This window comes from Scheffersomyces xylosifermentans (assembly GCF_036884685.1).
Source record: "Scheffersomyces xylosifermentans strain CBS 12540 chromosome Unknown RJT20scaffold_7, whole genome shotgun sequence".
Lineage (NCBI taxonomy): Eukaryota > Fungi > Ascomycota > Pichiomycetes > Serinales > Debaryomycetaceae > Scheffersomyces > Scheffersomyces xylosifermentans.
In genome coordinates this window covers 145,686-158,491 of record NW_027042945.1, presented here as the reverse complement: position 1 = coordinate 158,491, position 12,806 = coordinate 145,686, and the positions used below count along the sequence as shown (strand labels likewise).

Sequence of the window (12,806 nt, the reverse complement as noted above, 5' to 3'; positions counted from 1 at the left end):
GTGGGATACATAAAACCATATACCAAAAATCCCCTGCATATAAATACACAAACACGACATTGATCGAGCAAGATTGAAAGTGTAGGATATTGGTCAATCAAGGCAACAGACCAAAGCATCTCTAGTGGCAAGGTTCCAATGTACACATCCAACTTAGCAAATCAGGCACATGGTCAGGTACAGGTACAAGTACAATACGTCCAACAAGTAAATCTGAATATGCAAGAAGAAAGTTCTACGTCTGGAAACAAGGCATTGAATGACCCTCAGATCTACCAATGGATATCGGAGTTGGTATCTGGTACGAATAGAGAACGTGCATTATTGGAATTAGGGAAGAAGAGAGAACAGTATGATGATCTAGCACTTGTATTATGGAACTCATTTGGTGTAATGACAGTATTGTTGGAGGAAATAATTTCAGTATATCCATATTTAAACCCACCAGTGTTAACAGCATCTATCTCCAACAGAGTTTGCAATGCTTTAGCTCTATTACAGTGTGTTGCATCAAACGTTCAAACCAGGGGATTATTCTTGAGCGCAAATTTGCCACTTTATCTCTACCCATTTTTGTCTACGAATGCAAGACAAAGATCTTTTGAGTATTTACGTTTAACTAGTTTGGGTGTTATTGGAGCTTTGGTCAAAAATGACACCCCAGAAGTGATCAACTTTTTATTGACTACTGAAATTGTTCCGTTGTGCTTGAATATCATGGAAATCTCGTCAGAGTTATCCAAAACTGTCGCTATTTTTATTTTACAGAAGATTTTGCTTGATGATCAAGGCTTGTCTTATATTTGTACGACTTATGAGAGGTTCCACACGGTTGCTTCGGTATTATCGAAAATGATAGACCAACTCAGCACAACTACTAATTCCCAAGCACCTCAGCAAACTTCTAATAGCTCTGGAAGGTTATTGAAGCACGTCATCAGATGCTACATGAGATTATCCGACAACTTGGAAGCCAGAAAAGCATTAGCAACCATCTTGCCTGAGCCATTAAGAGATGGTACCTTTTCTGTGATATTACAGGATGATGTAGCTACGAAGAGATGTTTGGCCCAGCTATTGTCTAACATCAATGAACAGCAATAAGTGAATGCTCTTTATCATGCCATTCATAATAGTGGTTGCGAGATACGTATTGTATGAGAACTGATCCTGTCACTTTGACAATTTGTATATTATATGTATAGAATAGTAAATTATATATTATCGTATCGGTATTTATCGTAAATGATTTCTTTATCGTAAATGTAGTGAACTTTTTAGATAATGGCCACAGTAGCGCAAGTCCTGTCCCTAAATGGGATGAGCTGCGCATTTTTTCCGGCCCTTTGAAGATAGGCCGGAATTTTAGATTTGCTACTATAAAGTGGAATAATTTTCACTGTCTTTTTAGAGAATTCTTCAAAATCAATGAAGCAGTAATGTCTCACGAAAGATCACACCAGTTCACTCATTCAAATACCCAGAGAAGGGCATCTATTGTCTACGGCTCTGTGGGCAAGGGAGGTTTATATATTCCCTCTGATTTTATTCAGACAACCCTTGAAGATGATGATACTGTGGGCATACATGAGACGGATGACTTCTTGTCGCCAAGCCGGGCAAGCGAAATCCAACCTTTATTAGTTCCCGGTAACAAAAGCAGCTTGCGTCGTAAATCGGAGGTGATTAGAGAACTTTTAGATGAAGAAAGGGAACTTTTAAAAGACAATCATATTCCAATCTATGGAGATGATGAGGACGTTATCGATGCTTTCGAGGAGGCAATAGCTAGCAATAAGATCTCTAATACTACATCTTTAATAGAGCTCAAGGCACTTATAAAATCTTCTATTCCACTAGTGCTTACTTTCCTTCTCCAGAATTCCCTTTCGACTGTCTCCGTCTTCAGCGTTGGACATTTAGGAGCAACTGAGTTAGCAGCTGTTTCTATGGGATCCATGACTGCTAACATTACAGGTTATGCCACTATTCAGGGTATTGCTACTGCTTTAGACACTTTGTGCCCACAAGCTTTCGGAGCAAAAAAATATTCATTGGTCGGCACCTACTTGCAAAAATGTACTGCCTTGATCTTTGTTGTGATGTTTCCAGTTTTGATTATATGGATTTTCTTTGGCTACAAATTAATCTGCTTAATAGTACCAGACAAGGAAACTGCCAAGTTTGCTGCAGTATACTTACAGTATATTGCTCCTGGTATCCCCGCATATATTGCCTTTGAGTGTGGCAAGAGATTTTTACAAGCACAGGGTATATACCATATCTCCACCTATGTTTTGTTGGTCGCAGCTCCCTCTAATTTGTTCATGAATATTTTCTTAGTAAAAAGCATTGGCTACCTTGGAGCTCCTATTGCAGTTGCTATAAATTACTGGTTAATGGCAATTGGGCTCTATGTCGCTACCATATATTTCATCAAAGCAGAAGATACTCCCACAGGGATACATCCTTTGAAGTGTTGGGGTGGATTGAATATCCCCGAAGCCTTCAGTGCATGGGGTAAGTTAGCTCAATTGGCCATTCCAGGTCTTGTGATGCTTGAGGCCGAGTTCCTCGCATTTGAAATCTTGACTCTCATGGCTTCATATTTAGGAACAGTGGCACTTGCGGCTCAATCTATCGGAACTACAATGGCATCGTTGACGTACCAAATTCCATTTGCTATAGGCATAGCCTCTTCCACACGTATTGCAAATTTCTTGGGTGCTGGCTTGGGCCATTCTGCGAAAAAGAGTACTCAGGTTGCCTTGAGTTTTGGTCTTGTGGTTTCCACTATAAATTTTATTGCGTTATACAGTTTCCAAACTCAAATTGCGAAGGCATTCACGGATGATGAAGAGGTTATTCTGACAGTCAAGAAAGTTATGTGGCTAATTGCACTTATGCAGATTTCAGATGCAGTGAACGCTAATTCTGCTGGATGTTTAAGAGGACAAGGTCAAACTAAGATTGGCGGAATCGTGAACTTATTTTCATATTATGTTGTGGGATTGCCATTATCCATCTACATTACATTTTACTCTAAGTGGAGTGGAAGCTTGGATGGGTTATGGATTGGTAGTTGTGTTGCATTAACAATAATCGGATCTGTTCAGAGTTATTTCTCGTTATTCGCAGACTTTGATAAGTTATGCGATGATGCAAGGAAAAGAACAAACGTAGAAAGTCATGTTTAGCTACTTATTAGAGGACTATTTTCAATTTATTTAATACAATGCATTAATTTAGCTAAAATACATGAAGAAATAGAAAAAGGTCTATTTAGAATGCATCTTGCATCATAGCTGATTCTGAAGCTTTAGCACTGAGTCTTGGCTTACCAGCTAATAACTCCCTACGAATCTCAGGCCCAATAGCATGATGAAATCTCTGTCTAACTGTTTCTAATAAAAAGTCCCTTTGATCATCGGTGATATCGTTTTTATATCTTTGAGCAAAAGCTAAGAAAGCCTTGTGCCAAACAACCGGCAACTGTGGTCCTTTCTCGTCAGATTCTAACTCCATTGATTCAGCTTGAGCAGCATTTCTAAATCTCATGAAATAGAATACCAATTCATCTATGGTCTGATACGGCAAGGCATATTTCTTTTCAATCAATACTCTAATGAAAACTGTTGTAGATGGCTTGAAATCTCTTTGTAATAATTGAGTCAATGCGACTGATGAATGCAAAACGGGAACTGAAACCTTTGATAAAACGGAGGCTGCAATGGTAGCCTCTCTCACGGAACAATAGGAATCCACGAGAGGAAGAAGAAAACCCTTGAAAAAGGCTGCAGGCTTATATAAAGACTTCTTCAATGCTCTATAAATGTGATAGTTTAAGGAGTGATCCTCGGTATCCTCAATAGAAGCTCTAAATCTGTCTAAAAGGACCATTTGAACAAACTTCTGAGCTTCCCTAGCTTGCAAATTAGAGACAAATAGCTTGGTGGCCTCGTAAACAGCGTGTGGGGTCCATTGCTCAGGATTCGTGACGAATAAAACATCTTCCCAATTACGCAAACTAGGGAGAACCTTGAATAATTTAGGAATCTTACCATGTGTGTATGTAGACAATATCTTTCCTATCTTTTCATAAGCGGCAATAACTTTTGGAGGTAACAAGACGGCATCAGCTGGTTTCGATGATTGTTGTGTCAAGACTTCTTTCTCTTGAATCTTTGCCAAAATCTTGTCAGCTAAGTTAAATGATTCACCCTCTGCTGGACCGTTACTATGGAAATATTTATTAAAGAGTTCTGCATCCTTCTCATCGATCTCGATCTCTTCCTCCTCGTATATTTCCTCCTCTTCGAATTCAGAATATTCTTCTTCCTCCTCCTCGTCACTTACATCTTCTTCAACGTCTTGTGCCCTAAATGCTTCAGCAAAAGATGGTCCTCTTTGGTTCACATAATCCTCCTCTTCCTCCTCTTTCAATTCATCCTGTTGTTCCTTTGCTAATTGTAAGATTTTTCTCGAAGTAGAAGCATCCAAATACTCTTCTTCCTCATCATTATTCTTTCTCAGCGATGCCTGCGATGACCTTGGAGTAGCTCGCAAGTTACCTCCCTGAGTGGAAATATCTTTGTGCAAAGGATTATGACGCTGTTTTCCCTTAGTATCACTTACAGTTATTTTACCCATCTTAACCCAGTAACCCAGTATAAATATATTAAGCCCTATCTCTATAAAAGATGATTCCTAAACCCATATTGATTTACAAATAAAAAATTATGAAACCAAAAAAATTGAAAAAAACGTTATGAGCCCGCACACGTGATGCCTGTCTATAATTCCAGATAGTCAATTTTTACGAATAATGAAGAATATACCAATTCTTCCCCAAGAAGGTCGTTGATTGGTAGATACCTATAACCTTGTTTGAGATAACTCAATTTAGCAACAAGTAGCCCTATGGGGGTCACCTCGCTCTCCTCTATAGAGGAAGCTGAAGCGAGGATAGTAAATTTTACAAAAACCAAATCATTGCTAGCAGTAATGACTCCACTGAATTCCTCATTCCAACATGGATTGAATCCGTTCTCAGTTACTATTGAAGTTTTTCCAGAAGACATTCGTATATCAGACCATTCTACTGTGGAAGCGCCAATTATCTCGAAAGTTACAAAGGGATTGATAGCCTTTTCCTCTCCCTTTGATTTAGGAAGCTGATGAGCACTAATGACCAGAATATTGAACTTCACCCGATGAGTTTCCAGCACTGGTAGCAGGGGCTTTCTAAGCGATTTTATTAGTGGTTTTCGCAAAGAGCTTGGCTTTAAAACATACCCATTTCTATCCACTCCCTCAAACATTGCCTCATTAATCTGCTGGCCCAAGTCGTAAGTTTGCCAGTTAGTTGCGACCATCTGAACTCCATGATCCCAGTAATTAAGTGGTAAGAAATTGGAAGACTTCACCCGGATTTTCGATGGATATACCCTCATGAGATATTTTCTATTGTGCTTATCTATTGCTATCCTTTTAGTTTCGTCCTTTAACATGGAATTAATGGACTTCTCACTCAAGGAAAAGCAATGATTGTAAGACTTTGACTCAGGCAAGGAAAAGTTTCTGAATTTGAGCCCTTGAAAGTACACACCGAGATCACTTAATTCATCACTTATCTTTGTTGCCTTATTTTTTCTTCTCACGCTGAATGATGCCAGCCGACCGACAGCATTATCCTCACTAAACGAGTTAGTAGTAGTAGAAGTAGTACTAGTAGTGTAGCTGCCATCTAATGCTATCAAATTGTAAAATGGACTTGTTTTCTTCACTTTCAAAAGAATACGATGTTTTAACTCCATTGGGCTTGGAAGTGTAGCGTTGTCTTTGATCGGAGTGGTTACCAATGCTTCGCCAAAGATATTCTTTAAAATTGGTACCATCTTCAATTGACTGGCTATGGAGCAATTGACTTCGAGGCTGATGACTAAGGGAAAGGGAGTCGTAAAGAATGCGTATTTCCTAATCGTGTTCATTACATTCGAAAACGAAATAGCGGTGGTAAAGGTGCGGCCATGCTTAACGATAGGCTCTCCCTCTTTAGGAGGAGAATCATTGGAGTCGTCTGAATCAATACTACCTCCGTCCCACACGTCAACCTCGACACAGCGACATCCTCTTTGTAGTGCCTTGATGTACCCCTCAACAGAAGAGTCTCCAGCAACTTGTCGTCCAACTAAATAAGTATTGTGAGAGGAAGAAATGTAGTATTCATTTAACGGATGACTCAAGTAGTCGCTATCGTAGGAAATGAGATTTAATGGAGAACTGTACTTCGACAAAAGAAAGTTATTGAAATTCTCTGGGATCCAATAATCCATTGTGTCGATGCAGAATTTTTTAAATATCCTTTGCAAAAGGCTTACTTCTATTTCCTCTTTCTGAACAGTACTGATAAAATCCCTAAACATTTCGAAGGTCATCTTTTGATCTTCTCCAAAGTTTTTATTCCATATTTCGATAATATCATTCCTTCTTTTCAACGTTGATACAAATAATTTGAATTGGTCAAAATTTAGTCCATTCTCGTACACAATATCATTCGATTCATTTACTTTCCTAACTTCCTCGAAGATTGACCGCAAAAAAGTTCTGTTGATGTTAATGTTCAATCTCCGGGAATACTTCAAAATATCCTCAAAAGATAAGAACTCTCGGACACTTCGATCACTCCCTTCAAGGGACTTTCCTACAATGATATCCCTCTGAGAATCATCTATATCGCCAAGTTCGATAAATAGTTCCTTTGCTAACTGTTCACGCAAGTTCTTCAAGTTTTTTATGGCTGAGCTCAATCTCTTAAAGTCATGCTCCGAATCTGCGATGAGATGAAGAGACTTCATCTTACCCTTTTTCTCATTAAAGTAAATGATAGTTACCCACTGATCTTCTGATTCTTTAGAAATATGGAGCTCCTCTCTGTAATTGCTGGCGTCTTTCTGAAAGGCAATGGTCTTGATGTTGTCTAGAGAGAACTCATAGAATTTGGCCTTCAGGGTATGAATAGTATTTGGAATGACCAATCTCAGAAGTGTATTAGAAGCAGACATAGTAGTTGATACGTAAGCGTTCTTCCATGTAAACTTGAAGTTTGTAGGATTGATTTTGAACAATATCCTCTTCTTCGATTTATGGGACACTTTGAGCAAGGGTAAGCCTTCTTGAAGGAAAATGGAGGGAATCTTTATTTGACCAATGCTCCTCGATAGCACTGGATTCAACTCTACATTATTAAAATTTTCATAAAGATCATCATTTGAATCAACGTGACTATTAACTTTGGATCCTGATAGTCTTCGACCGAAGATACTTGATCTACCAGATGACTCAGGCAACTCATCATCAGACTTGCTTCGATGCAAGAATTTCTTGAATATGTTCTTAGCAGAACTTTCTGAACTACTCGCGTCCTTGATGTCATTGGTTCTTAAGTTGCTGAATAATGATGGCAAGTCTGACAGAATAGGTGACGAGCTTGATCTCTGGACCGATGAAGGAACTTCCCCATGAGAGAAGTTGAGATCTGTGGGACTAGAGCTAATTACCAAACCGAGGGTGGCATCGCCAACCACGGTCCCAGATACTTCCTGCCGGCTCATTGTAGAATGCCAGCAATTCCAATTTCTCTGGTTGGTTACCAGATGAAAGTGTTTTATATTAGTAACCAATTTAACTCCAGTTTAAATTCATCTCCTGCAGTATAACATATTCTGTATCTTGATCCTGTACATGTTTTTGCACCTAAAAATGGCAACACCTCAAGGCTCTGATCAGCCTCGCTTTGATGGAGTGATTATTACAGCCTTAAATGAAAAGTTGTGTATTTCGTGTTTGTGTATTGTTAATTGATTAGTCTATTTATAATTCTACCTTGTCGTCTAATCTAACGTCCATCTTGGCCTCCGTCTGCAAAAATCTCTTGACGTCATTGACTTCGAATTCGCCTCTGTGAAATAAGCCTGCGCCAAGAGCAGCATCTATTCCACATTCCAACTCAAACACTTCTTGGAAGTGCAGTGGGTTACCTGCGCCTGAGCTAGCTATCACAGGAATGGACACATTCTGTTTAATCTGGGTCAATAATTCTAGGTTATAACCCTTATTGGAACCGTCGTGATCAATCGAATTCAATAAGATCTCACCAGCACCCAAGTCCTCGCAGGCAGTACATAATTCAAGAGCTCCCAATTCGTGGACTTTTCTACCACCCTGGGATGTGACTTGATAGTAACAGTATTGCTCCTTGTTAGGTCCGTATCTTGAAGGATCTTGGATCTTGATCGTTTGCATTGTAGTATCTTCAGGCGAAGAAACGTATTTCCGCTTTGGATCGACTGAGATAACTACGGCTTGATTGCCAAAAGTGGCAGAGATAGTCTCAATAGAAGTCTGTCCTGTCTTCTGCTTGTTTTGAGCATAATATTGTTCGGCAATCAAAACTGCATCTGTTCCTATACTAACCTTGTCAGCACCAGATCTAAAGTATAAATCGGCAACCTTAACAGCTGGGACTAACTCCCCAGTCACGGGATCAGATAAATCTTTGATTCCTCCTCCCACAGTTAATGGCACAAAAATGGTCTCAGCTGCCTTACTCAAAACTTGCAACATAGGTAAATCCTTTAAAGGTGAGTTACGGAAAGAAGTGATATTCAAGAATGTCACCTCATCAGCACCTTGGTTGTAGTATCTAGTGGCCAATTCTACTGGCTTACCTAAATTTCTCACCTTATTATCACTGGAATCAGATTCACGAACATTGTATTGGTCACCCTTTGTAACCACTAAATCGCCATCGTCATTGGTTCTGACATCTAAACAAGCTATGATTCTTCTAGTAAGGCCACTTAACGTCTCTTCAATGCCCTCCGTCGTTTGAACATCCCCAGAATGGACGTCCGCAAATTTTGTGCCCTCTAAGAAGCTCTTAATGACCTTCAAACCAGCAATACCAGACTTTTCAGGGTGGAACTGAGTTGCAAAAAAGTTCTTATAGCTGAGAGCAGCTATGAACTTCTCCGATCCATATCTAGAGAAGGCAAAATCCCAGCCTTCTGCAGACGCAGCTTCGATTGTTTTCTCATTCTCACTATTTAAAATGGCAGCATATGAGTGAACGAAATAGTATTTATTAGTCGTGTTAATGCTGTACAACGATTTGCTCTTGATAAGTGTCTCTACACCAACCTTGATACTAGTAACACTATTCCAACCAATGTGAGGAACAGATTTTTTTATAGACTTTGCCACAAATGCTGGATCATTTTTGTTAAATTTAGCTAATCCTATTTTCAAGTAGCCCAAGCCTTCGTACTCAGGACTTTCTTCAGAGGTTTGAAAAAAGGCCTGAAGACCGACACAAATGCCCATCAAGGATCTCCCACTTTTAATATAGGCATTAATGGGTTCTGTCAACTTTCTGGCGTGGATCTGCTTGACGAAGTGACCATAGTTACCCACACCTGGAAACAAGAGTTTTTCGATGTCCTTATCGTACTTCTCGAAGTCATCTGCGTTCTGGATAAATTTTATTTCGTAGTCTCCTATACGCTTTATAGCATTGGAGAGGGACTGTAAATTCCCACTCTCGACGTCAATTATATATACAGATTTGGTCATCTCTTCCTGCTTTATCGTCTTCTCGACGAAATACGGTAAATGGGGGACTGTCTGCTTTATATCCTCTAAGCGATTTTTCATTTCTCTGAATATGACTCAGGCTGCTAATTTAATTCTGGAGATTGCAAATTGCGCACGTGATCTGTTATAAGAAGAATTGAAACTATTTGAACAACTTATGTAACTGTACTTGAAGAAGAAAGTCTTAGAATATATTCATTGACCAGCAAGAATGCAGAATGTACTTATAGAGATAAGATGTTTGTAGGAAGGCTAACCTAGACCTTTTGGGCTCTAATATTAATATAATAGTGAATACTATTGTCGATAACGGACTTGACGGTATCGTCATTGAAGTTGAACTTCTCACAATAATCATCTACTCTGCCAAAAATCTCATACACTTGGATTCCAAGTCGTTTTATGAGAAAATTGTTGACTTCGTTAGCTGAGTTCAACAATACAATGGTGAATTTTACATTCCCTTTGCCAAATATACTACTCAATTCAGCCAATAAAACTTCGGTGAAATTGGGGATTGTTTTCAAATACTTCGTTAAGTCTATATCTAGGAAGTCCCATTGGGTGGTAATATCTCTTTCCTTAGCGAAGAAATTATCGAGAGAATCACTACCAAATTGGATAATAGGAAGTTCGAGAATGCCACCAACCTTAAGTAATCTATGGAATTCACGGAGAATTATTTTGTAGTTTGTCGTAGTTATTTGCATCGTTAAATCACGCGACTGGATGAGGTCAAAAGTATTGGACTCGACGGTCGAAATACTGTCAGATAAATATTCGAAGTTTTGTGGCTTGTGGCTGTAAGTCGCTGCTGGATCTGGAACTTCATGGCGTTTGACGTTGGCATATCTTGGAGACTCGTTATCAATAGACTTTGTAATTTTAATGAGCTTCTTCGGAGAATATGATTTGAACTGCTTAAAATCGTCAATTCCTAACTTCTTGAAATAATTATCAAACATATCCTTGTCTGATTCAGCGAATGACTGCTTCCTGGTTCTGGATTCAATTTCTTTGTATAAGTCAAAGTCGTTAATAATTTTGGGGTTCTCTGCGTAGATATTAGTCTCAAAGACTCTGACAAAGGGCATCGTAAGAGCCCAAAACCAAGAATACTGTACGCTATAGAAGGTATTGTAGAATAACACCTTAACAGACTCAGGGTTATCTTTAGATATAGAGTCCTGGTATCTGTTGAATAACTCAACTTGAGAAGCACTTGTGACAATGGAGTTACTGTTAAGTTTGCAGAGGATGTGAATATTGTATTTCTCTAGGAGAATGAATTCATATGACACTTTTGTAATTGCGTGCAAGAGAAGGTTGACCTTGGTCAATTCTTCATTCCCTATATCTCCAGATTCATCTTTTTTCAATTGATAGAATGCATCAGCTAATTTGGCAAAAAGATCTTTGTATTTATAGTGCGTTCGTTCATCTTCAGACAAGTTGGCTTGATTAACGCCTTGAGGAAGGTTAATCAAGTATCTGACATAGTTTGAAAAGTTGACTTGCACAAGCTCCTCTGTATTGATAATAGGGTGGTGGTTATGAACCAGCTCATCATGAATCAATTTCCTAACGAATCGCCTCACATTTAGAAGTTCGTAAGCCAATATAGCTTCATATGCCCTCGTGTCATAATGCTCTAGGGAGTCGTACTTTCTTCGAAGCGAACTAGATTTCTTATGGCGGCCAATGAACTTGAGCAAGGAATGATTTCTTACATTAGCAAAGTTGACTGGGTCATTATTATGATGATCGCTTAGTATCTCTAAGAAGTTATTATAGCGGAATACCTGAAAGGCGGGAGTGAATAGGGCCTTCTTCATGGACTCCATGGTGTTTAGTTCTGCTAAAACAAGTACAGGCCTGAATGGTGAGATCATCAGCAGTCCGTCTGCTCTTGCAAGGGGATTGGAAGTGAGCTGCGTTTTTGGCAGTTGCATTGGGGATGTCTTGAAAATGGGAGATTGTGGTGTCTTGGCCTCCTTTGGAAGTGTTTTCGGGTCTCCTATAAAGGGACTGGAGAGCTTTCTTAGACGTGAACCACTAGTGGGCTTCAGACTTGGTGCTTGGGCAGCTGAGGCTTTTGGGTTCGAATGTGCTGATGAAAGTGAAGAATTCCTTCGATATTTAACGTTTGATGATCCGGAGTTGATAGATGTTGCAGAAAGTGTAGAGTTGTTTCGCAAGCGCTCACCAGTAGTTGCAGCAATAGCTAAATCCGAGTATGAGGCAGAGTTTCTATTTGAGAAGAGAGACTCATTGTCCTCTCCAATCTTCGGATGAGGAGGTGTGGAACTACCGGAGCCAGGAGACTTCTGTGTTGGAGAACCACCTCCTAGTGCTGTCGTAAACCGCTCTGCAATTAAAGAAGGATTTGGACATTCTGCGACTTGACCAATCACTGGGATTTCCGCTGTTTCCGCAGACTCTTCAACACCTTCAATAGATGGAAGTGGGTCTTCACTATGTCTTGGGAGGGTCAGGCTGTGAACAGACGTGGCAGAGGATATAATGGAAGAATCGTCTGGAGAATTATCCTGATGCAGATGGTGGCGATGAGAATGTTTCTTCTTTTTGTGTTTGGACTTGTCCTGCTTGTGCTTGTTGATCTTCTGCTGAGTCTGGTATGACACTGCTGGAACAACGAAGAATGACATCGTGGATGATTAATAACAAAGACCTAAGTGTAGTGAATGTATGTATTCTTCAACGTGTAAGGGGTATATGAGACGTAATCAATAGAAAACATCAACAGAAGTTATTTGATCTTGAACTTGGATATCCACTGTCAAACTCTGAGTCTATATATGAAAGCAATGTTTAATTGTGATCACCAAAAGAGCTCAAGCTGCTAAGCCCTACAAGGAATGGCACGGATCGGTGGGTACTTAAGTGTGCTCTGTGCGGTCTTCTACCAGAGCAGACTATACGATATATATTGTTAAGTCAGACAGCAGATGAAGTTCCTCTTGAGAGATAACAATAGAGATAACAAAAAAAAAGACTATCAACTGCTGCTGCTGCTGCTGCTGCTGCTACAAACAATAGGTGTAATCTAAATTATTTGATAAGTGTGTGGAGCCAAATTCCATAAAAAATTTCTAGAGCGGCAGTAAATGTACCAAGGTGCAAATTGCATG

General features: G+C 39.5%; 6 protein-coding genes across 6 annotated transcripts; 2 read left to right on the top strand and 4 right to left on the bottom strand. All coding sequences in view use genetic code 12, as the record gives it.

Moving 5' to 3' along the window:
- The first annotated feature begins 54 nt into the window (after positions 1-54).
- On the top strand, positions 55-1,236 carry RJT20DRAFT_130224 (CCR4-NOT core subunit). Its single transcript, XM_064917692.1, has one exon. The coding sequence runs from the start codon at positions 139-141 to the stop codon at positions 1,102-1,104; it is 966 nt and encodes a 321-aa protein (XP_064772278.1). The 5' UTR covers positions 55-138; the 3' UTR covers positions 1,105-1,236.
- A 203-nt stretch (positions 1,237-1,439) lies between these two features.
- On the top strand, positions 1,440-3,197 carry RJT20DRAFT_136552 (uncharacterized protein; the record flags this gene model as incomplete). The annotated part of the gene is made up of 1 exon (XM_064918482.1): positions 1,440-3,197. One exon carries the CDS (start codon positions 1,440-1,442, stop codon positions 3,195-3,197), a length of 1,758 nt encoding a protein of 585 aa, XP_064772277.1.
- An 85-nt stretch (positions 3,198-3,282) lies between these two features.
- Positions 3,283-4,650, bottom strand: ENP1 (snoRNA-binding rRNA-processing protein; the record flags this gene model as incomplete). The annotated part of the gene is made up of 1 exon (XM_064918968.1): positions 3,283-4,650. One exon carries the CDS (start codon positions 4,648-4,650, stop codon positions 3,283-3,285), a length of 1,368 nt encoding a protein of 455 aa, XP_064772276.1.
- Positions 4,651-4,700: 50 nt separating this feature from the next.
- On the bottom strand, positions 4,701-7,655 carry PLC1 (phosphatidylinositol phospholipase C). Its single transcript, XM_064917691.1, has one exon. The coding sequence runs from the start codon at positions 7,611-7,613 to the stop codon at positions 4,794-4,796; it is 2,820 nt and encodes a 939-aa protein (XP_064772275.1). The 5' UTR covers positions 7,614-7,655; the 3' UTR covers positions 4,701-4,793.
- A 102-nt stretch (positions 7,656-7,757) lies between these two features.
- HIS7 (imidazoleglycerol-phosphate synthase) lies at positions 7,758-9,684 on the bottom strand. The gene has a single exon (XM_064917690.1). The coding sequence runs from the start codon at positions 9,631-9,633 to the stop codon at positions 7,873-7,875; it is 1,761 nt and encodes a 586-aa protein (XP_064772274.1). The 5' UTR covers positions 9,634-9,684; the 3' UTR covers positions 7,758-7,872.
- RJT20DRAFT_130218 (uncharacterized protein) lies at positions 9,685-12,742 on the bottom strand. The gene has a single exon (XM_064917689.1). The coding sequence runs from the start codon at positions 12,321-12,323 to the stop codon at positions 9,912-9,914; it is 2,412 nt and encodes an 803-aa protein (XP_064772273.1). The 5' UTR covers positions 12,324-12,742; the 3' UTR covers positions 9,685-9,911.
- Positions 12,743-12,806: the final 64 nt, after the last annotated feature.